General features: G+C 41.1%; 1 protein-coding gene across 2 annotated transcripts in view; it reads left to right on the forward strand.

Moving 5' to 3' along the window:
• The first annotated feature begins 541 nt into the window (after positions 1-541).
• Positions 542-21,858, forward strand: part of c2cd2l (c2cd2 like) — a 152,565-nt gene continuing 131,248 nt past the window's right edge. For both annotated transcript variants that reach the window (XM_034178579.1, XM_034178580.1), the window contains exon 1: positions 542-989. In XM_034178579.1, the coding sequence (XP_034034470.1) occupies positions 621-989 (369 nt within the window). In that variant the 5' untranslated portion in view covers positions 542-620. The remainder of the gene's footprint in view (positions 990-21,858) is intronic.

A 21,858-nucleotide genomic window follows, 5' to 3' on the forward strand; every position in this document is an offset into this window, starting at 1 on the left:
GAATTTGATCCTCTTCCGCCTTCAGCGCCCTCTGCAGGTCGCCGCGGCTCAGTGCCACAGCAGCGTCATTGAGCAGCACGGTGAGCGAGGAGAGGTGAGGTGAGGTGAGGTGAGGTAGGAGTGTGACGACCAGACGCGAATTTAAAGCTCTCGGAGCAGTAAAGCGCTAACGGAGCGCAGGAGGCTGTTTGGTTTTGACTCGGGAGGAGACGGCAGCTGTGGAGGCGAAGCAGCCGAAGCGTGGCTGATGGGACAATTGATGACGGCAGCGTTTCGTGTCACCATGAAAAAAAGCCGCTTCATGTTACAGACTTGACGCTTTACATTCTTTGCTGCCTGCACCTCGGACCGTCTGAGTTAAACGGTGGGTTTGTTTGCACTTAATACGGATTTAGTTTTGTTCGTCCACCTGCGGTCCCTGTTCGCTGATACGTTCAGTGTCCGATATGTTTGAGATCCATCAGTCCGTTCGCAGGGTATTGTGGGATATTTGTCGCTTGTATGTTTAGTATCCAGATGCCTGAGTGTCTGTCGGCTGTCATTCACAGGTTAAAGGAGTCTGACCTGCTCTGACTCGGTCCTGAGCCATCTGGTGATGTGACAGCGTCCAGGACTCTGTGATGGAGCTCCAGGAGTTGGGCTGGCTCTGCCTGTTGGCTCTCTTTTTGGCTTCCCTGCTTATCGTCCTGACATGGCTGTTTCAGTACTCGCACAGCTTTCTGCTGTTGTGGAGGACCAGGAAGACATCCGAGTGGGATGAGGGTGATGCTGCCTGGCAGCAGCAGGTCCCCCTGACACAGTCCCACCAGAGCCAGGCTGGAGGTGTGTGGGGGTTCCTGCTGAAGCTCCGCTCAGGCAGGGATGGAGGAGCTGCATCTGAGGTTGGACTCAAGGGCTTGCTGCGTACTCTGTTCTCCTTCAGATGCTTCAAGAAGCACTGGCAGAGAACCTGGATCGAAGCTCTGAATGAGCAGGCCTGCAGACACGGGGTAAGGTCTTGATTTCCATAAACCAGAGGTGGAGAACCACAATTTAAAGGGGCATACCTGCTATTTTCTGATATCTTTACCCTGAATAGCAGAGATATAGAGGAACAAAATAAAACAAATTTCACTGAAATCCATAGGGGGCACACTGAGATATGTCAAAATGAAAATCGCCAAATATCGCGTTCTTAACATAAAGAGCGCCACCTATGCAAAAGCGCCCTAACTAAGCCACAGCCATTTATGCAAATTTGGAAAGAATTTGTCCCAGTGTATCCAAATATGCATAAATGAGCAAGGCTTATTCAGGGCGCAGGCCCCGGGAGGCTCCCAAATGTAGCCCAAAATGCCAAAAGTTATGAATTAAAGCGCCACCTATAGGCGGCGCCCTCAGTTAGCCTTGAAAAATATAACGCTAAATGGGAGAACTCCATCCATACATTCATATAACCATAAGATCAATGAGGCTTACTGAGGGTGCACAAAGATATTCAAAGGTCAAAATACACATTTTGACTATGTCACTGTTTTGGCCCCTTTAACCCCTATGCTAAAAGGGCCATAATTTTCCACCTGAAGGGATCTTTGGATAAAAAATGTAATTTTTGTGTGTTTGTACAATATATCTTCCCCTAAAAAAAGACTTCAGTGGCCTACTGAAACATGATATATCACCCCCTTCTATAAACCATTCCACAGTTATAGACTATGGCTCAAGCTTGTTGCATGGGAACATGTACACTCATTTATTGTTTCCTGTAACAGAGTAGGTTACATTTTTGTATATCAAAAAACTTGCATCCCAGAGATAATATACCAGTGATGCAGGGCAGCCATTTATGGAATGTCACTACTTAAGGTATAGTTAGGATTGAGTTAGTATTTAGTCAGCTATTTCTTTGAATGTATTTGATACCAGGTCCATTAATGATATACGGACATGGTATGTCACGATTTGTGTATGTCATGCTCTGCAGCATTCCGGTTGTAACAGAACCAGCCTGGAACTATTCCATGAGTTAGATGCGCTGTTGTTTGGCACTCACAATATCTTGGTTTGAACACTTCCACCAGTAGCTAACGGTTCCAAAAAATCTCTCATTTGCTGCACATCATGCTTTGGTGTACGTCACGTTTGTGTATCATGTATTTGACTGGAAATACAGACATGCAGAGTATTCATTTTAAAGAAGTAGACTAGTCATAGTATGGTCCAAGAAACTTCAAAAATGCTTTTTCTTTTTTTTTTTTTTCCCCACAGCAAGGTGATCTGAATATTGAGTCAGCTGTGTCTCCACACTGAGCAGGTATTGAGATCTGAAACTCCACAGGTTAATTTCCCGACACTACCCTTTAAAATGGTATATTACAGTACATACGAGGGCTGTCCGTAAAGTATAGGTCCTTTTTATTTTTTTCAAAAACTATATGGATTTCATTCATATGTTTTTACGTCAGACATGCTTGAACCCTCGTGCGCATGCGTGAGTTTTTCCACGCCTGTCGGTGACGTCATTCGACTGTGAGCACTCGTTGTGGGAGGAGTCGTCCAGCCCCTCGTCGGAATTCCTTTGTCTGAGAAGTTGCTGAGAGACTGGCGCTTTGTTTGATCAAAATTTTTTCTAAACCTGTGAGACACATCGAAGTGGACACGGTTCGAAAAATTAAGCTGGTTTTCAGTGAAAATTTTAACAGCTGATGAGATTTTGAGGTGATTCTGTCGCTTTAAGGATTTTATCCGGATATTCCACTGTTAAAGGAGATTTTTTTAATGAAAGACGTGCGGGCAGATTGCAGCGTCGGCTCGCAGCCGCCGCGACGCTCCGCCACAGGAAAAACACCTCTGTTGGAAGCCTTGAGGACAAGTTGGAACATGTCCAGCTGATAAACAATTTCTCATATACTCACTCCACTGAAAGCCATCAAAAGCCAACTGGATTTTAACAAATGGTTATCAACACAGAGGTGTTTTTCCTGTGCCGCCGGGCCGCGTCGGATGCGTCCCGACGCGCGGACCCGTCCACACGTCTTTCATTAAAAAAAAATCTCCTTTAACAGTGGAATATCCGGATAAAATGCTGAAACCGACTTCTTCTGAAACTTCTCTGTTCTCTCACGACGTCCTGGATCAATAGAGCCTGAAATGTGGAGGTTTTAAGCTTGAAACAGGCTGATGACGCTGCCTGAGAGCGCTGCACGACGTCTCGCACCGTGAAAAGTCCTTAAAGCGACAGAATCGCCTCAAAATCTCTCATCAGCTGTTAAAATTTTCACTGAAAACCAGCTTAATTTTTCGAACCATGTCCACTTCGATGTGTCTCACAGGTTTAGAAAAAATTTTGATCAAACAAAGCGCCAGTCTCTCAGCAACTTCTCAGACAAAGGAATTCTGACGAGGGGCTGGACGACTCCTCCCACAAGGAGTGCTCACAGGCGAATGACGTTGCCGACAGGCGTGGAAAAACTCACGCATGCGCACGAGGGTTCAAGCATGTCTGACGTAAAAACACATGAATGAAATCCATATAGTTTTTGAAAAAAATAAAAAGGACCTATACTTTACGGACAGCCCTCGTATTTCAAGGTACTTCATTTTCTACCCTATGGTGGTCAGAATGTGTATGTATGTGTTCCCCTGCTACAAGCTTAAAAGAAGATCCCCAGTTCCATATTTGTCAGTTTATAGCTTGCTGAAAACAAACAAAAATTTTTGTTAGTGCTTTGGTGCAGTTTTGGCCCTCTATAGGGTGTTTTCATGTCACGAACCCGGAAGTGGCCATCTCGGCGGTACACCGCTATCCGCTCTGTTTATACCAGAATTTTTACTCTGTTCAAATGCTGTCATGGTGAATTATTGTCACGTTGTTGGCTGCCACAGTCAGTCAGATAGAGAGCCAACTTGCATTACTATAGATTGCTGAAGGTGATCAGGAATCAGGGTGAAGTTTGTGAAGAAACTGGGTGAGAATATGAAAGGTGTGTTTTTTTTTTTTTTAACAATATGACCGCTTTAATAATTATCTTATTGGATTTGAGACTTTTATTTTTAAATATGTCCAGTGAACATTAAAATATGGATAACAAATTAATAATTTTGAAACAGTTTTAAACCTGTTGAAGATCTCTGATAGGTCTGTTAATTAACGATTGTTAAGCTGAACAGCCTGAAGGTGGTGAATGCACAAACTCTCACATTTGTGATTTAACAGTGACCGATATTAAAGCAAGTTAACTTTAGTTTGAAAAGTACTGAACATGTATCTTACCAGCATGTGTGGCAGAGCAGCAGGAAACATTAACGAGGGAGAACAACAACAAAAAAATCTGTTCTTTGTGGATATGCTGAAACTTTACTTTTCCTTTCATCCTCCACGATCTATGACACTTTTTGTCTGACCCAGCCACAAAGAAACGGGTTATTCGCCATTTCACAGTTGTGAATCTCGCGCCATCTCGAGGTCTGTGACTCACGCGAGAGGTCAGTTTCAACAGTGTTCCAGTTCAGGGCACAGTGTAATCAAATGTCGTGAAGTATGGACAACAAGACAACATCGGGGCACAGCAGAAGTCCATCACAGGTGCTACACCTCCTCTAGATAACCCTCTCTACTTGGGAGAATGTGTCATCATAATCGCCCTGTGAACTCGCTGAATCAACGCCATCCACATCCTCGCTAGCCATTGTTTACATGTGCTGTGAGATGCTGGAACTCTGCTGGTGCCGCAGTGCATTCTGGGAAGTGCAGGGAGTTGCCAGGGGGATTACGGGAAATGTTAAACTGAATAAACATCCAAGCTTTTGTTGTTTTTCAAGTCCTCTGAGAGGTTCGGGTGAAAATAATGAATAGTTCTTGATGTCCATGTAACACCACGCAGTGAACTCTCACTCTCCGATCAGGCAGATGACGGGATTTCACATGATCTTCATCACTAGTTAACTTCATCTTCATCTCATAATGCAATCCTGTTTCACTGCTGAGTTCATCTCTATATCTCATAGCTGCCTCACAAAGTTTAGTAAAGTTTTTACAAACTTTCACCATCAGAGAGAGTAAAATGTATGCTTCCATAATCTATTGTTTACTTGCCAATACCGCTGACAGTCAAAATGGCTGGCGTGCCAAAAATTCTGACATGAGTGAAAACACTATTTCCATACTGAAGTACATCCATTTTTTCAGATTTTGTTTTATTTCTCATGTTATAGTACTATTTTGGTGACTAAGTATTTTTCTGACATAAATTAAATTTTCTGATGCATTAAAATGAAGCCCGCCTGGAGCTTGCCAAAAGGCACCTGAAGGACTCTCAGATGATGAGAAACAAAATTCTCTGGTCTGATGAGACAAAGATTGAAATGTTTGGTGTGAATGCGAGGTGTCATGTTTGGAGAAAACCAGACACCATCCCTACAGTGAAGCATGGTGGTGACAGCATCATGCTCTGGGGATGTTTTCAGCAGCAGGAACTGAGAGACTAGTCAGGATTGAGGTAAAAATGAATGCAGCAATGTACAAAGACATCCTGGATGAAAACCTTGATGAATGTACTTGAGTGGTCCAGCCAGAGCCTAGACCCGAATCCAATTGATCTCTGTGCACCGACGCTCCCCATCCAACCTGATGGAACTTGAGAGGTGCTGTAAAGAGGAATGGGCAAAACTGCCCAAAGATAAGTACACCAAGCTTGTGGCATCATATTCAAGAAGGCTTGAGGCTGTAATTGCTGCCAAAGGTGCATCAACAAAGTATAGATCAAAGGGTGTGAATACTTACGTACCCCTAATTTATTTTTAATAAATTTTCCAAAAGAAATCAGCTTTTTTCATGTTGTCATTATGGGGTGTTATGAGTAGAATTTGGAGGGGAAAAATGAATTTACTAAATTTTTGAATAAGGTTGTAACATAACAAAATGCAGAAAAATTGAAGCACTGTGAACACTTTCCAGATGCACTGTAGGTCAAAAGCCGCTGAAGCTACAACCCCTGGCAAAAATTATGGAATCGCCGGCCTCGGAGGATGTTCATTCAGTTGTTTAATTTTGCAGAAAAAAAGCAGATCACAGACATGACACAAAACTAAAGTCATTTCAAATGGCAACTTTCTGGCTTTAAGAAACACTATAAGAAATCAAGAAAAAAAGATTGTGGCAGTCAGTAACGGTTACTTTTTTAGACCAAGCAGAGGAAAAAAATATGGAATCACTCAATTCTGAGGAAAAAAATTATGGAATCACCCTGTAAATTTTCATCCCCCAAATTAACACCTGCATCAAATCAGATCTGCTCATTGACATTGACCCTGTGCCATGACATTGACCCTATGTGTCTTTTTGCAAGGAATGTTTTTGCTCTATGGCAAGATGCATTATCATCTTGAAAAATATCATCATCCCCAAACATCCTTTCAATTGTCCAAAATATCAACATAAACTTGTGCATTTATTGATGATGTAATGACAGCCATCTCCCCAGTGCCTTTACCTGACATGCAGCCCCATATCATCAATGACTGTGGAAATTTACATGTTCTCTTCAGGCAGTCATCTTTATAAATCTCATTGGAAAGGCACCAAACCAAAGTTCCAGCATCATCACCTTGCCCAATGCAGATTCGAGATTCATCACTGAATATGACTTTCATCCAGTCATCCACAGTCCACGATTGCTTTTCCTTAGCCCATTGTAACCTTGTTTTTTTCTGTTTAGGTGATGCCTTTTGTTTAGCTTTTCTGTATGTAAATCCTATTTCCTTTAGGCGGTTTCTTACAGTTCGGTCACAGACGTTGACTCCAGTTTCCTCCCATTCGTTCCTCATTTGTTTTGTTGTACATTTTTTGATTTTTGAGACATATTGCTTTAAGTTTTCTGTCTTGACGCTTTGATGTCTTCCTTGGTCTACCAGTATGTTTGCCTTTAACAACCTTCCCATGTTGTTTGTATTTGGTCCAGAGTTTAGACACAGCTGACTGTGAACAACCAACATTTTCTACAAAATTAAACAACTGAATGAACATCCGCCGAGGCCGGTGATTCCATAATTTTTGCCAGGGGTTGTATAAGGTTGAAATTTTCTATGGTGTTTGTGAGAGTATGAAGCAAATCAGAGATGGTCAGTCAGGAGGCCTCCAGTTATTTCACATGTACTGACCCTGCTGAGATAAGTATTGTGTGTGTTTGCATGCAATAATGGATCAGCCGGCTGATTGTCTGTCTCATCAGAAAATGTAGCTGTGCCTGATTAATGCATTCACATTTTAGCATTGGTGCAAGATAGCAGGTGCTGCAGAAATTTGTATTGCAGAAGGGAAAGGAATACATATGAGAACAACATCTCAAGTTATCCTGCTGAGAAGCATCATAAGTGGTTCAACAAAGCCTGGTTCTGATTGTGTGGTGTGTGTAAGCGGGGAGGTAGAGGTGTGGGAGCTGGAGTGTCAGTAATCAGGATAAGGAAGGAGGATGGGGAGAGCCTTGTGTAACAGCTGAATCAATGCACATCAGAGCGAGTGGGACGGACCAGCTGGGATAGCCACAGCATGAACACTCACACCTTATAAAAATAGTCTCACGTTAAGGTGTGTGTGTGTGTGTGCGCACGTGTGTAATGTGTTATGTTAGGAAATGGCTAAATCTCTGTTACAATCAAGCGGCAACATCCTGTGGTGAAAAATGAAGCCAATGCAGAATTGCCAAGTTGTCCTTCCTTCCTTGGATGGCCACTTGAGGCTGGCTCCAAAAGAGTCATTCCGCATAGAAGCCCATGTTAAAATGCTCAAATTTAAGGCAGGAATAAATATGTTTATAGCCTGGTAGAAAAAATTATTTAGGCTTCTGTAGCTAGTTTCTCTGTTCATAACAACTGTAGAGGGGTGACTTTTATGCTATTTTAAGCCATAAAGTTAGGAAAAATGCGGTGTGCGGATGCTTTGGGTAACAACAAATATGCTCTGGTGGGTCGAAGCAGCCACTCACTGCTGTGGACTCAGTGCATTTTCTTTTCTGAGCATTTTAATACCAACATCTTCAATAATGTGGCTGCAGGTAATTGTGTTAATGGACCATCTATGAAGCCTGTGCAACAGTATTTCTTGGTAAAATTGTAGTATTGTTTAATTTGATAATCCTCTTCCTTTTGATTATCTGTTATCAATAGTATGGTGACAACATGCCCACTGTTACTTCATGGTTCTTAAGGCAATAGGATTTTTTAATAGCCATACCCAAGTCACCTGCTATAAAAATCACTGCCCAGTCTGCAAAAAATATGCTTTAATCAAACACCCAATCCTAAATTAGTGTGTTAGCTTTAAGACATGGGTGTTTGTGTTTCATTTGTCCTTCCCAGGTCATGCAGGCCTTGCCCACGTGCCACCTCTTTACCCATTTATGGATTGGCCAGTAGTTAGGCTACAGTATTTTCTGGACTATATGTTGCACTGGATTAATAGGTATACTCAACAAAAATATAAACGCAACACTTTTGGTTTTGCTCCCATTTTCTATGAGATGAACTCAAAGATCTAAAACTTTTCCACATACACAATATCACCATTTCCCTCAAATATTGTTCACAAACCAGTCTAAATCTGTGATAGTGAGCACTTCTCCTTTGCTGAGATAATCCATCCCACCTCACAGGTGTGCCATATCAAGATGCTGATTAGACACCATGATTAGTGCACAGGTGTGCCTTAGACTGTCCACAATAAAAGGCCACTCTGAAAGGTGTGGTTTTGTTTTATTGGGGGGATACCAGTCAGTATCTGCTGTGACCACCATTTGCCTCATGCAGTGCAACACATCTCCTTCGCATAGAGTTGATCAGGTTGTCAATTGTGGCCTGTGGAATGTTGGTCCACTCCTCTTCAATGGCTGTGCAAAGTTGCTGGATATTGGCAGGAACTGGTACACGCTGTCATATACACCGGTCCAGAGCATCCCAAACATGCTCAATGGGTGACATGTCCGGTGAGTATGCCGGCCATGCAAGAACTGGGACATTTCAGCTTCCAAGAATTGTGTACAGATCTTTGCAACAATGGGCCTCAGGATCTCATCACGGTATCTCTGTGCATTCAAAATGCCATCAATAAAATACACCTGTGTTCTTCGTCCATAACAGACGCCTGCCCATACCATAACCCCACGCCACCATGGGCCACTCGATCCACAACATTAACATCAGAAAACCGCTCACCCACACAACGCCACACACGCTGTCTGCCATCTGCCCTGGACAGTGTGAACCGGGATTCATCCGTGAAGAGAACACCTCTCCAACGTGCCACACGCCAGCGAATGTGAGCATTTGCCCACTCAAGTCGGTTACGACGACGAACTGGAGTCAGGTCGAGACCCCGATGAGGACAACGAGCATGCAGATGAGCTTCCCTGAGACGGTTTCAGATAGTTTGTGCAGAAATTCTTTGGTTATGCAAACCGATTGTTCCAGCAGCTGTCCGAGTGGCTGGTCTCAGATGATCTTGGAGGTGAACATGCTGGATGTGGAGGTCCTGGGCTGGTGTGGTTACACGTGGTCTGCGGTTGTGAGGCTGGTTGGATGTACTGCCAAATTCTCTGAAACGCCTTTGGAGACGGCTTATGGTAGAGAAATGAGCATTCAATACACGAGCAACAGCTCTGGTTGACATTCCTGCTGTCAGCATGCCAATTGCACGCTCCCTCAAATCTTGTGACATCTGTGGCATTGTGCTGTGTGATAAAATTGCACCTTTCAGAGTGGCCTTTTATTGTGGACAGTCTAAGGCACACCTGTGCACTAATGGTGTCTAATCAGCATCTTGATATGGCACACCTGTGAGGTGGGATGGATTATCTCAGCAAAGGAGAAGTGCTCACTATCACAGATTTAGACTGGTTTGTGAACAATATTTGAGGGAAATGGTGATATTGTGTATGTGGAAAAAGTTTTAGATCTTTGAGTTCATCTCATACAAAATGGGAGCAAAACCAAAAGTGTTGCGTTTATATTTTTGTTGAGTGTACATTCTTTTGAAGTATAAGTTGCAGGACTAGTCAAACAATGTTTAAAAAAGGTGCACGTTATCCTCCAAAAAATACAGTAGGCAGAGTCAAGCACTTCCAGGTGCACCTGCTCTGCTTTGTGTAAACCAGATCCCGTTAGCTCTCAGAATCTAAGCAGGGGAGGTCCTGATCAGTTATTGGATGGGAGATCTCTTCGGAAGACTAGGGACTGTGTCAGACTGCAGTTTTGTCAGGAAGGATATCTGGCATAAAACCTGTGCCAAACCCACCTGGAAACGTTTGCATGAGAAGGTTTGCAAACATGGCATGAACATTGGATGAACATCATATGAACAAAGAATGAGGACAGGTAATGTTTGCATGCAAACATTTAATGAACATTATACAGATGTTCACAAACATCATGTGAACAGTTGAACCAGAACATTAAATTAACATTTGTAGAATGTTCGAATGCTAACATTACCTGTCCTCATTTTTTTGTTCATATGATTTTCGTGCAATGTTCCTGCTCAATATATCTACAATTTTTTTTTTGATTTTTCCTATTGAGAACTAAAAATGATGTAAAACAAACTTTATAAATGTTTTAAAATTGAACAGGTTTTATTCAAATAGTAACTTGCAATGTATTCATGGAATTCACATATAAAATCAATAATGCAGAAACTTTTGAAATCACTTACAGATTTAATGATGGACTTCATCTTTACAGAATTAAACATAATGCTCAAAAATAAAAAAGCACATAAAATGAAAAATTTTCAACTTTACAAAAGATTTCTTACATGGCATACCACTGACACTACTCCAAAAGATGTTCAGACAAAAGAATAAGTCTTCGAGAAATAATAATGAAACCTAAAAAACATTCATCTATTGATCTACAACCAACTACACATTTTAGGAGCAAAAATAAATTCAGCTTACATCTACATACAGTTAATAATACTTTATGATATTTAAGAGCAAAACTGTGGACAGTTTTAAAACAAACATTACTCTCAAATTCCCTGAGAAAATTCCTATGAAAAAATATTAATATAAAGTTTGTAATCACAGATTCGAAGACTCAGTATGACATTAGTCAGATTTGACAAAGCAACTTGCTGAACACATTTTTAAGAGCGAAACTGAACAGTTTAACACAAACGCATTACAATCAATAAATTTCCTGAGGAAATTCACATGACAAAACATTAAGTTTTTATCACATAGAAGTATGACAGTCAGATACGACAATATAATTTAACACAATTTTAGCAATTTAAAGCAAAATTGAACAGTTTTAACACAAACACATTACAATAAAATTTCCTGAGGAAATTCATGATAAAAAAAATATATATACAAAAATAATTTAAAAAAATTAATTTAAATTAATGTTTGATCACCAGAGAAAAAGTTTCTCCGGAAGTAAAATAAAATTTTATCAAAAATATTCCATGTACAATGCAAATTAAATTCTGCTGCTAATCTGCTCATAAGCTTTATTTTGAAATATAAACACAATGCTGAAATACCCTCAGCCGTATGAGGATTGTCTTCTTAATAATTACTTAATTGGTATCCCAGTGTGTATATGTGTATATATATATATATATATGCACGCCCTTTATTGTGTTATCTGTGTATCACTAATATATTCGCCTCTGTATGTTTATATTGGTGTTGTAGGATAAACTCAATGACATTTTAATGGCATCCAAAGGAGATCATGCGTGTGCACATGTATGAGCTTCTGAAAAATGTGGAAGTTACCATCGACTGCAGGATGTGTGCACACTGTCTGCGAGATGTCTTGTGTTATCAGGTTGTGAAAACAGCGTTTTCCGTTTTCGAAGTATTTTTCAGTAGCTTTACATAATATATGATAGACATGTTAGATTTACACGGAAATTAATCTGTTTTGTAGCAGATTCTACCATGTTGCATTAGCAGCCAGAGAGAGACCAGACATCATGGTGCCTCTCTACTGTGACTGGGTGTCACCCCCCCCCCCCCCTTCCCCAAAAAAAAGACAGATTTGCAAGATTGTTTCTCAAACCTGTAATCTGGGTCAGGAAGAAGTTCAGGATGGTCCCGTCTGTACTTGTTCTGCTTGGATAGGACATCTTCGGATTATGGCACAATTGTAGAAATGATGATTGTGATATTTATTGCAGCCTCCATAACAACTAAATTTGTGGCACGTCCCTGGCAAGGCTGCCTTTGACGGTTCCTGACTTGCCCTGACTGCTGAAGCACTGCCAATGCTTGTTACCGTATTTGTTTTTCTTCCCTTGTTCCATTCCAGGGGTGTATGCAGTCAAGGCATTGATTAGGGCATTCCTCTGGTGCTTGGTTCACTTGTCCTCGCCATCAAGTCTGTTATTAGCACTCTTGAGCTGCAAGTTGAACATTTCCATTGTTAGTCATAAGCAATTATATATACGAGGTATCTTATAAAACTAACCGGCAGTTATATAAAAAAAAAACTATATGGATTTGAATGACATGCGATTACACCAATCATGCTTGAACCCTCGTGCGCATGCGTGAGTTTTTTTCACGCGTGTCGGTGACGTCATTTCCCTGTGGGCAGGCTTTGAGTAGGCACTGGTCCAGCCCTCTCGGCTGAATTCCTTTGTTTGAGACGCTGCTCGAGACGGCGCGCGTTGCTTTATCAAACTTTTTTCAGGACCTGTGAGGGATATCCGAGTGGACACTATTCGAGAAATTCAGCTGGTTTTCGGTGAAAAGTTTAATGGCTGATGAGAGATTATGGGGTGTTTCTGTCGCTGTAAGGACTTACCACGGAGCGGGACGTCGCACATCGCTCCCCGGCGACGTCGTCTGGCTGTTTCGAGCTGAAATCATCCTAATTTAAGGCTCTGTTGACCCAGGACGTCATGAGAGAACAGAAGATTCAGAAGAGGCCGGCATGAGGAGTTTATGCGGACATTCCACTGTTAAAGGTCATTTTGTAATGAAAGAACGTGCGCGCAAATTCGCCGAGTCGTTTCCGTGACGACGACGCAAATCTGTGTGCACCGCGACAGGAAAAACACCTCCGTGTTGCAAACCATTTGTAAAATTCAGCCGGCTTTTGATGGCTTTCAACAAGTGATTAACTGAGAAATTGTTTAACAGTTGGGCATGTTCCGTTGCCCGTTAAGTTTTCCAACGGAGGTGTTTTTCCTGTCGCGACCCCCCTGCTGTCGGGTGTGGCCCGACATGCGACTCTGCCCGCACGTTCTTTCATTACAAAATGACCTTTAACAGTGGAATGTCCGCATAAACTCCTCATGCCGACTTCTTCTCAAAGTTCTCTGTTCTCTGACGACTTATTGGGTGAACAGAGCCTGAAATGTGGAAGTTTTCAACTTGAAACAGCGAGATGACGCTGCCTCAGAGCGCAGATCGCCGTCAGGCGCCGTGGGCTGTCCTTAAAGCGACACTACCAGACCAAAATCTCTCATCAGCCGTTAAAATTTTCAACGAAAACCAGCTGAATTTATCGAATGGTGTCCACTCAGTTGTGCCTTACAGTTTTTGGAAAAATTTTATCAAACAAAGCAGCAGTCTCTGAGCCATTCCTAAACAATGAAAAAAATCGACGAGAGGGTGGGCGACTCCTCACTCAAAGACTGCCCACAGGCGAATGACGTAACTGACAGGCGTGAAAAAACTCTCGCATGCCCACGAGGGTTCAAGCATGTCTGATGTAATCACACGTGATTCAAATCGATATGGTTTTTGAAAAAAATAATAAGGTCGGATACTTTTCTAATAGACCTCATACTTTCCTGTTCAAGTCATAACTGGTATTCAACTCAACTGCTTATTGGACAGGCCCTATATTTTTAACAAGCTGTTTATTTGCTTGCAGAATTTTTCTCAGGTTAGTTATCAGCGAGGTATACCACACAGGTGAAAGCAGATCAGACAAAAATGATTAATCCTCTGTACCGCATGCTTGGAAGTGTCAGAGGCATCACAAAACGGTCTAAAAAGCATTATTTTCATTGAAACACGTAGCCTTTTACAGGCGTTAGAAGTGTCGCGTCAAAAGCTGAGCTAAACAGATTCTTCTACCAGGAGTGTGCGCATTCCTGCTTGTCAACAGAATGACGTTCAAAGTTCAACCCAATCCAACTTTTGGCGCTCTGAACTGTGACAAAGCTTTGCACTGTCCAATAGAAAGGTGTTGGGTCCAAACATGGAAGACTCGTGGAAGAAACCACTGATCTCTACAAAACAGAAACGTGTCACAGGGCTGCTCATTTGTACAGAGCAGTTTTCTGAAGAAAAATCCTTGCAAATGTTTTTTAACCCAAAAATTAATTTGATTGTGAAATCAAATTGCTATATTAAAGCTTTTTCTTGGTTCATCGACACACATACAACATGGCGATCATTCAGCTTTCCTCTGGAAAAAAAATCAGAGTGAAAATCTCCACACACCCCCCCCCCCCCCCCCCCCCCCCCCCGCTGCATGTGTCACGTCAGGGCGTAGGGAGGCGTTGACACAACGTGACTGACGACACATTGGGAGTTGTTGCCTGACGCGTATAAAACATGCAATGTGAAAGGCCCTTTAGTTACTAGTTTCCATAAATACAGCATGTTTATAATACACTGTGTAAAAAAAAAAAAAAAAAAAAAAAGCAAACTTTATTGAAGTGAAGAGGATCTAACAAACAGAAAACACATTAACTCACTTCTTTGAGTGACTTTACTGGAAGCCCCATTACTTCCAGGCACTGCTTGTAATTGCCTCAAGCACACACTTCTGGTTTAGCTGGCCAACCTTCGGATAATCGTGTCAGCAGCATCCACATTGTTCTCTCTCCTGGTATGTCTGGGAGCCGACACTTTCAGGGATGGTCCAAGGCTGTAGTGCATCAACTTTGTCATTCAGCTGTTCGATACTGTGAATGATGTCATTTTGCTTCTCCTGGAACACAAAATATATATAGATCCACATGTTACAACCTTAATACAGACATTCCCACTTTTTTATTAAATCCTATGCTTCACAAATGATTAAGCCAATGCTGTTGACCTTTCATCATGAGCACGAACAAATCTGTGAATGAACTGAGTGATGAAAGTGAGCTATGGAAAAAAAAAAAAAAAAACTTGAAAGATCTTGAAAAGGCCCTGGCGGGGTCTGGTGGTTGTCCCCCAGAAAAATGTGAAATCTCAAATGCATTCTGGTGCTTACTCAGTTCTATTCCAAAAGAATCTCAAAAAATAATTTTTTTTGTTGGCACAGGTCAGTTTTTCCACCCCAGATAAGGTGGTAAACCTCAGTAGTACAGCATAGAAGTCCTTATGTTTCAAGTGTATGGTACCATAGACAGTATGCACACACTATGCAAATGAAACATTATGCAAGGGACACAGAGTTTTTTATATAAGAAATTCTGAAACTTTATATCAGCAATAAATATGTTTATTGAGCAACAGGGCCTGTAAATGATTTCTTTAAGGAAGGAAAATTAGCATATACATCTTCATTACTAACAGATTTTACTCTATTTTCAAATTATATCCCAAATAGAAGAGAGTATTTCTTGCCAGAAATGTTTGAATATTTTGCTTGCTGAACATGAATTTTAGAATCTACTGGCATAAGACACTATACAGTCTTATTTAACCATTATAGTACAAACCTCTGCATAATTGGGCTGATGTGAATCAACTGCAGGCACACACTCAACCCACTGATCAGATGGAGGATTCACTGATTCAACAACTCTTATGGCAGCCGGCATGGTTGCTGTTGGGGGGGAAACAAGCAATAATCCAAAAATATTATCACAAGCTTATCTTCATAAAGTCTCTTTCTGGGCACTGACATTACTCAAATTTCAAATGCGTCAACACCTAATAAAAGAGAGTATATATTTTAGTCATGTTTTAGTCAAAATATTAATTAGGCCTGTGCCTCTCTGTGGCTAACGTTAGCTCCATGCTAGTCAAAAATGTGTTGGTTTGGTTCCTATTAATCCATGGCTGGCATAATCAACCTTCAAGCAAGTTTTGTTATTTCTGGCTAAAACGAATTTGTGCTCACATCAGGTTCCGTTACCTTCTTTTGATATTCACAGCGTCGATATCACGGCACAAAGGCCCAGCCATTTGAAGCTAGCTGCTACCTCATGGGTAGCTATGTGGTGGTTCTTTGTGAGGAATCCCAGTCGACGGGCGTCCAGCATTAGTCTCCTCTTCTGCTCTCAGTGGTCTCTTAATCACAGTACAAGGTCTGTGATAAAAGTAACGGACCTTATTATTTTTTTCAAAAACCATATGGATTTGAATCACGTGTGATTACATCAGACATGCTTGAACCCTCGTGGACATGCGAGAGTTTTTTCACGCCTGTCGGTTACGTCATTCGCCTGTGGGCAGTCTTTGAGTGAGGAGTGGCCCACCCTCTCGTCATTTTTTCATTGTTTAGGAATGGCTCAGAGACTGCTGCTTTGTTTGATAAAAATTTTTCAAAAACTGTAAGGCACAACTGAGTGGACACCATTCGATAAATTCAGCTAGTTTTCTGTAAAAAAGTTTAACAGCTGATGAGAGATTTTGGTCTGGTAGTGTCGCTTTAAGGACGGCCCACAGCGCCTGACGGCGATCTGCGCTTCGAGGCGGCGTTGTCTCACCGTTTCAAGTTGAAAACTTCCACATTTCAGGCTCTGTTGACCCAGTAAGTCGTCAGAGAACAGAGAACTTTCAGAAGAAGTCGGCATGAGGAGTTTATTCGGACATTCCATTGCTAACGGACATTTTGTAATGAAAGAACGTGCGGGCAGAGTCGCATGTCGCGACAGGAAAAACACCTCCGTTGGAAACCTTAACGGACAAGTTGGAACATGCCCAAGCTGTTAAACAATTTCTCAGTTACTCACTTGTTGAAAGCCATCAAAAGCCGCCTGAATTTTACAAATGGTTTTCAACAGGGAGGTGTTTTTCCTGTCGCGGCGCACACAGATTTGCGTCGTCGTCACGGAAACAACTCGGCAAATTTGCGCACGTCTTTCATTACAAAATGTCCTTAAACAGTGGAATGTCCGCATAAAGTCCTCATGCCGGCCTGTTCTGAATCTTCTCTGTTCTCTCACGACATCCTGGGTGAATTAAACCTTAAATTAGGATGTTTTCAGGTCGAAACAAGCTGACGACGGTGCCTGGAAGCAGTGCGCGACGTCCTGCTCCGTGGGAAGTCCTTACAGCGACAGAAACACCCCATAATCTATCATCAGCCGTTAAACTTTTCACCGAAAACCAGCTTAATTTCTCGAATACTGTCCACTCGGATATCCCTCACAGGTCTAGAAAAAATGTTGATAAAGCAACGTGCGCCGTCCGCAGCGGCTATTCAGACAAAGAGATTCCGATGGGCGGGGTGGAGCACTCCTCACTCAAGGCCTGCCCACAGGCGAATGACGTCACCGACACGCGTGAAAAAACTCACGCATGCGCACGAGGGTTCAAGCTTGTCTGACGTAAAAACATATGAATCAAATACATTTATTTTTTGAAAAAAATAAAAAGGACCGCTTTTTTCATCACAGACCTCGTATAGAGACTGAACAAGCAAATGAACCTGTGGAACACAAACTCTTATTTGCTAAAACAGAACGGAGTTGAGTGCTGCAACTCAGCTAAGTCTTCTTCTTCTGCTCTGTTAAACAGCAGGTTTTAACCCAAATTGGTGCAATACTGCCACCAAGTGGTGCATGAGCAGCACTGCAAGCAACTGTGAAGCAGCAAGCATAATGTTAACAAAATAATTTAATAGTAAATAGATCTGTGTACACAAACTACTTTAAATAAAATGAATTCATTTGAATTGTATCCTCTGATAATGTTGGTCAAACATGTTTTAAAATAAAGCACTGTAGTGTTTCAGACGTTCTGACCCAATTATTACAGTAGTTTTGTGAGACAGCATTTCTCTGAGCTGATAAATCTGCACCTCTGCCTTTACCTTTAACCACGAAGGAACGAAACACTTATACTAGAAATTTTTTAACTTAATTGGCAATACTTGAATGTATAATGTGTAACGTGTACCACTGTAACGTCTATGACTGCTATATTCGTCTCATGTTCAGCATGTTTGTTTAAAAACAGGTTTGAACTGCAAGTTGTGAAGTGACCAGAAAAAACATTATTTGTCTGTGAGCTGTTTTATTTAAATGTCAATGCTTCCTGCTCATGCATGTTGAAAACATTATTTTGTAAATCAATTTTTAATAACTTTAATGTATTTTTCCTTATTTACAAAAATGCTAAAGATAGCCTTTTTTTTAAATTTGGCAAAATGGATGTAATTCAGGTCTGTGGGACGTCTGGATAATAAGATGCCATTGCAATCTGTTTCCATAAAAAAACATTTTGGTAGCTGACAATCACAGTCTGTAGTGATGTAAATTATTTTGCAAAAATTAATATTCTAATAACAGAGTGCATGTTTATGCAAGTTGCACAAAGACATGTTTCGGAGTTAGCTCTGTCAGTTTATTACAGTAATCTTGAAATTATACAGTATATTCAGTAGGCCTGAATAAATCATAAATAGACAAATTCTTGGTTACCATGGTAGAGTGCTTAAATTATTTCCTATTGTTCATTCTACCTATGTTTGCACACATAATTTAAATGGAGTCCAACATTAACTTTCTGAATGCCATAAATGATATTTAATGTTTTCCTATAATGTGAAATATAAATATATATATATATATATATATATATATATATATATATATATATATATATATATATATATATACGAGGGCTGTCAATAAAGTTATGGTCCTTTTTATTTTTTTCAAAAACTATATGGATTTCATTCATATGTTTTTACGTCAGACATGCTTGAACCCTCGTGCGCATGCGTGAGTTTTTCCACGCCTGTCGGTGACGTCATTCGCCTGTGAGCACTCCTTGTGGGAGGAGTCGTCCAGCCCCTCGTCGGAATTCCTTTGTCTGAGAAGTTGCTGAGAGACTGGCGCGTTGTTTGATCAAAATTTTTTCTAAACCTGTGAGACACATCGAAGTGGACACGGTTCGAAAAATTAAGCTGGTTTTCAGTGAAAATTTTAACGGCTGATGAGAGATTTTGAGGTGATTCTGTCGCTTTAAGGACTTTTCACGGTGCGAGACGTCGCTCAGCGCTCTCAGCCGCCGTCGTCAGCCTGTTCAAGCTGAAAACCTCCACATTTCAGGCTCTATTGATCCAGGACGTCGTGAGAGAACAGAGAAGTTTCAGAAGAAGTCGGTTTCAGCATTTTATCCGGATATTCCACTGTTAAAGGAGATTTTTTTAATGAAAGACGTGCGGACGGGTCCGCGCGTCGGGACGCAGCCGCCGCGACGCTCCGCCACAGGAAAAACACCTCTGTTGAAAGCCTTAAGGACAAGTTGGAACATGTCCTGCCTGTTAAACAATTTCTCATATACTCACTCCACTGAAAGCCATCAAAAGCCGCCTGGATTTTACAAATGGTTATCAACACGGAGGTGTTTTTCCTGTGCCGCCGCACCGCGTCGGCTGCGTCCCGACGCGCGGACCCGTCCGCACGTCTTTCATTAAAAAAATCTCCTTTAACAGTGGAATATCCGGATAAAATGCTGAAACCGACTTCTTCTGAAACTTCTCTGTTCTCTCACGACGTCCTGGATCAATAGAGCCTGAAATGTGGAGGTTTTCAGCTTGAACAGGCTGATGACGCCACCTGAGAGCGCTGCGCGACGTCTCACACCGTGAAAAGTCCTTAAAGCGACAGAATCACCTCAAAATCTCTCATCAGCTGTTAAAATTTTCACTGAAAACCAGCTTAATTTTTCGAACCGTGTCCACTTCGATGTGTCTCACAGGTTTAGAAAAAATTCTGATCAAACAACGCGCCAGTCTCTCAGCAACTTCTCAGACAAAGGAATTCCGACGAGGGGCTGGACGACTCCTCCCACAAGGAGTGCTCACAGGCGAATGACGTCACCGACAGGCGTGGAAAAACTCACGCATGCGCACGAGGGTTCAAGCATGTCTGACGTAAAAACATATGAATGAAATCCATATAGTTTTTGAAAAAAATAAAAAGGACCGTAACTTTATTGACAGCCCTCGTATATATACACACACATACACACACTTTTATTTAGAGGCAAGCTTTATACATACAACATGAACATTATGTGAATGTTGAACATTAAGCATACATTCTATGAACATTTGATTTTTTGCAAATGTTTCCTTACATGTTTGTCTGTTTGCTTCCATGCAAACATTAGACAAACATCACAAACATTATATGAATGTTCACAAACTTGCTGAACAGTAAATGAACATTCTATGAACGTTCAGTTGATGATCGCAAATTTTCACCTCCATGCAAACATTAGACAAACATCAAAAACATTACATAAACATTCACAAACTTGCTGAACAGTAAACAAACATTCTGTGAACATTTGATGTTTGCAAATGTTCGCTTCCGGGTGGGAATGCCAATGTGGGTATGTACTGCTCTGCTGTGGCGACCCTGAACAGTATGGGGACAACAAAAAGACAAATGATGACGACAACAACAGTCAAGCACTGCCAAGATGGTGAAATACAGTCCATTTACCATTTAACACAGGGGATTTTGAATGGCTGAGAGGCAAACTATACACAGCTGTTATGAATGAGAATCGGGTGCATGTAGTGTGCAGTCACTGTGTAGAGAGATACGACTCCTTAAAAATTCTGTACAGACTTATCTTTCCGTCCATGAAGGCTGCACCTCAGTAGGGGGTACAGAGGATCAATCTCCCCTTCTGGCACTCAGCCTTGTGACAGACTCTGATACGCACAGATCAAATGAAGCACTTAAAAGGAGAAAGACCTTTAAAAGTGTCTATAACCTTCCAGTACTGTCTGACGCTGCTGAATGCAACAACTGTTTCCTCCAACAAATCACAGAGGAGGGCAGAAGTTATGTGATCACCTATGAAAGCATCTGGTGATCAAAATTCAAATGAAAAGGCATATTTGCAAATTAAAAAGCATTAGCAGAAATGCTTTTACATTTTCAAAACATGGACTTATTTGACTCATAAATAAAATTAAAATCCAATCATCCTATTTGAATTGTTATTTTCATCCTTAAGTATGCGCATTCTATTTATTTTTTTATTTAATCCTTTATTTAGACATGAAAATCTCTTGAGACTCAATGTCTCATTTACAAGAGAGACCTGTTTTAATGATATCTATGATATAATTAGAAAGGTCATTTGCTTTTTAATGGGAAAAAAGTGCTTTTTTTTCATAAAAAAAAAAAGCCCTGCATTTCACAGAAAAATGCAAATGTATTATTCTGTGAAATTATCACTTTTACCAGTGAGTGGTATATCATATAGAAACAACCATGTGAGCATATTAATACAATAAAGTACATAAGTATTTGGACAGGCAGCATAGTGGCCTCTGCTGAGGTGCGACCATATGGTCAATGCACTTGCTTCCAGAACAGAAGGTTCCCAGTGCAAGACTACCCGTGCCCATTCTCTGTGTAATATGGTAATTTTGTCAGGAAGGGTATCCGGCATAAAACTTGTGCCAAATGAACATGCAGATCCATATCTGATTTGCTATGGCGACCTTGAGTAAAAAGGGAGAACCCAAAAGAAGATCAAACATAAGTATTTGGACAGTTACATAATTTGTCATTTTGTCACTATACACCACCAGAATGGAGTAAACAATCAATATCTGCTTGTAGCATAGACATTCATCTTTAATTAAAGGGGTTCATAAAATATTGCATTAAAAGTTCATTAGTAATTTAATTAGTATTCATTCTATCTCATTAATATTGAA

Source organism: Thalassophryne amazonica, chromosome 9 (genome assembly GCF_902500255.1).
Source record: "Thalassophryne amazonica chromosome 9, fThaAma1.1, whole genome shotgun sequence".
Classification (NCBI taxonomy): domain Eukaryota; kingdom Metazoa; phylum Chordata; class Actinopteri; order Batrachoidiformes; family Batrachoididae; genus Thalassophryne; species Thalassophryne amazonica.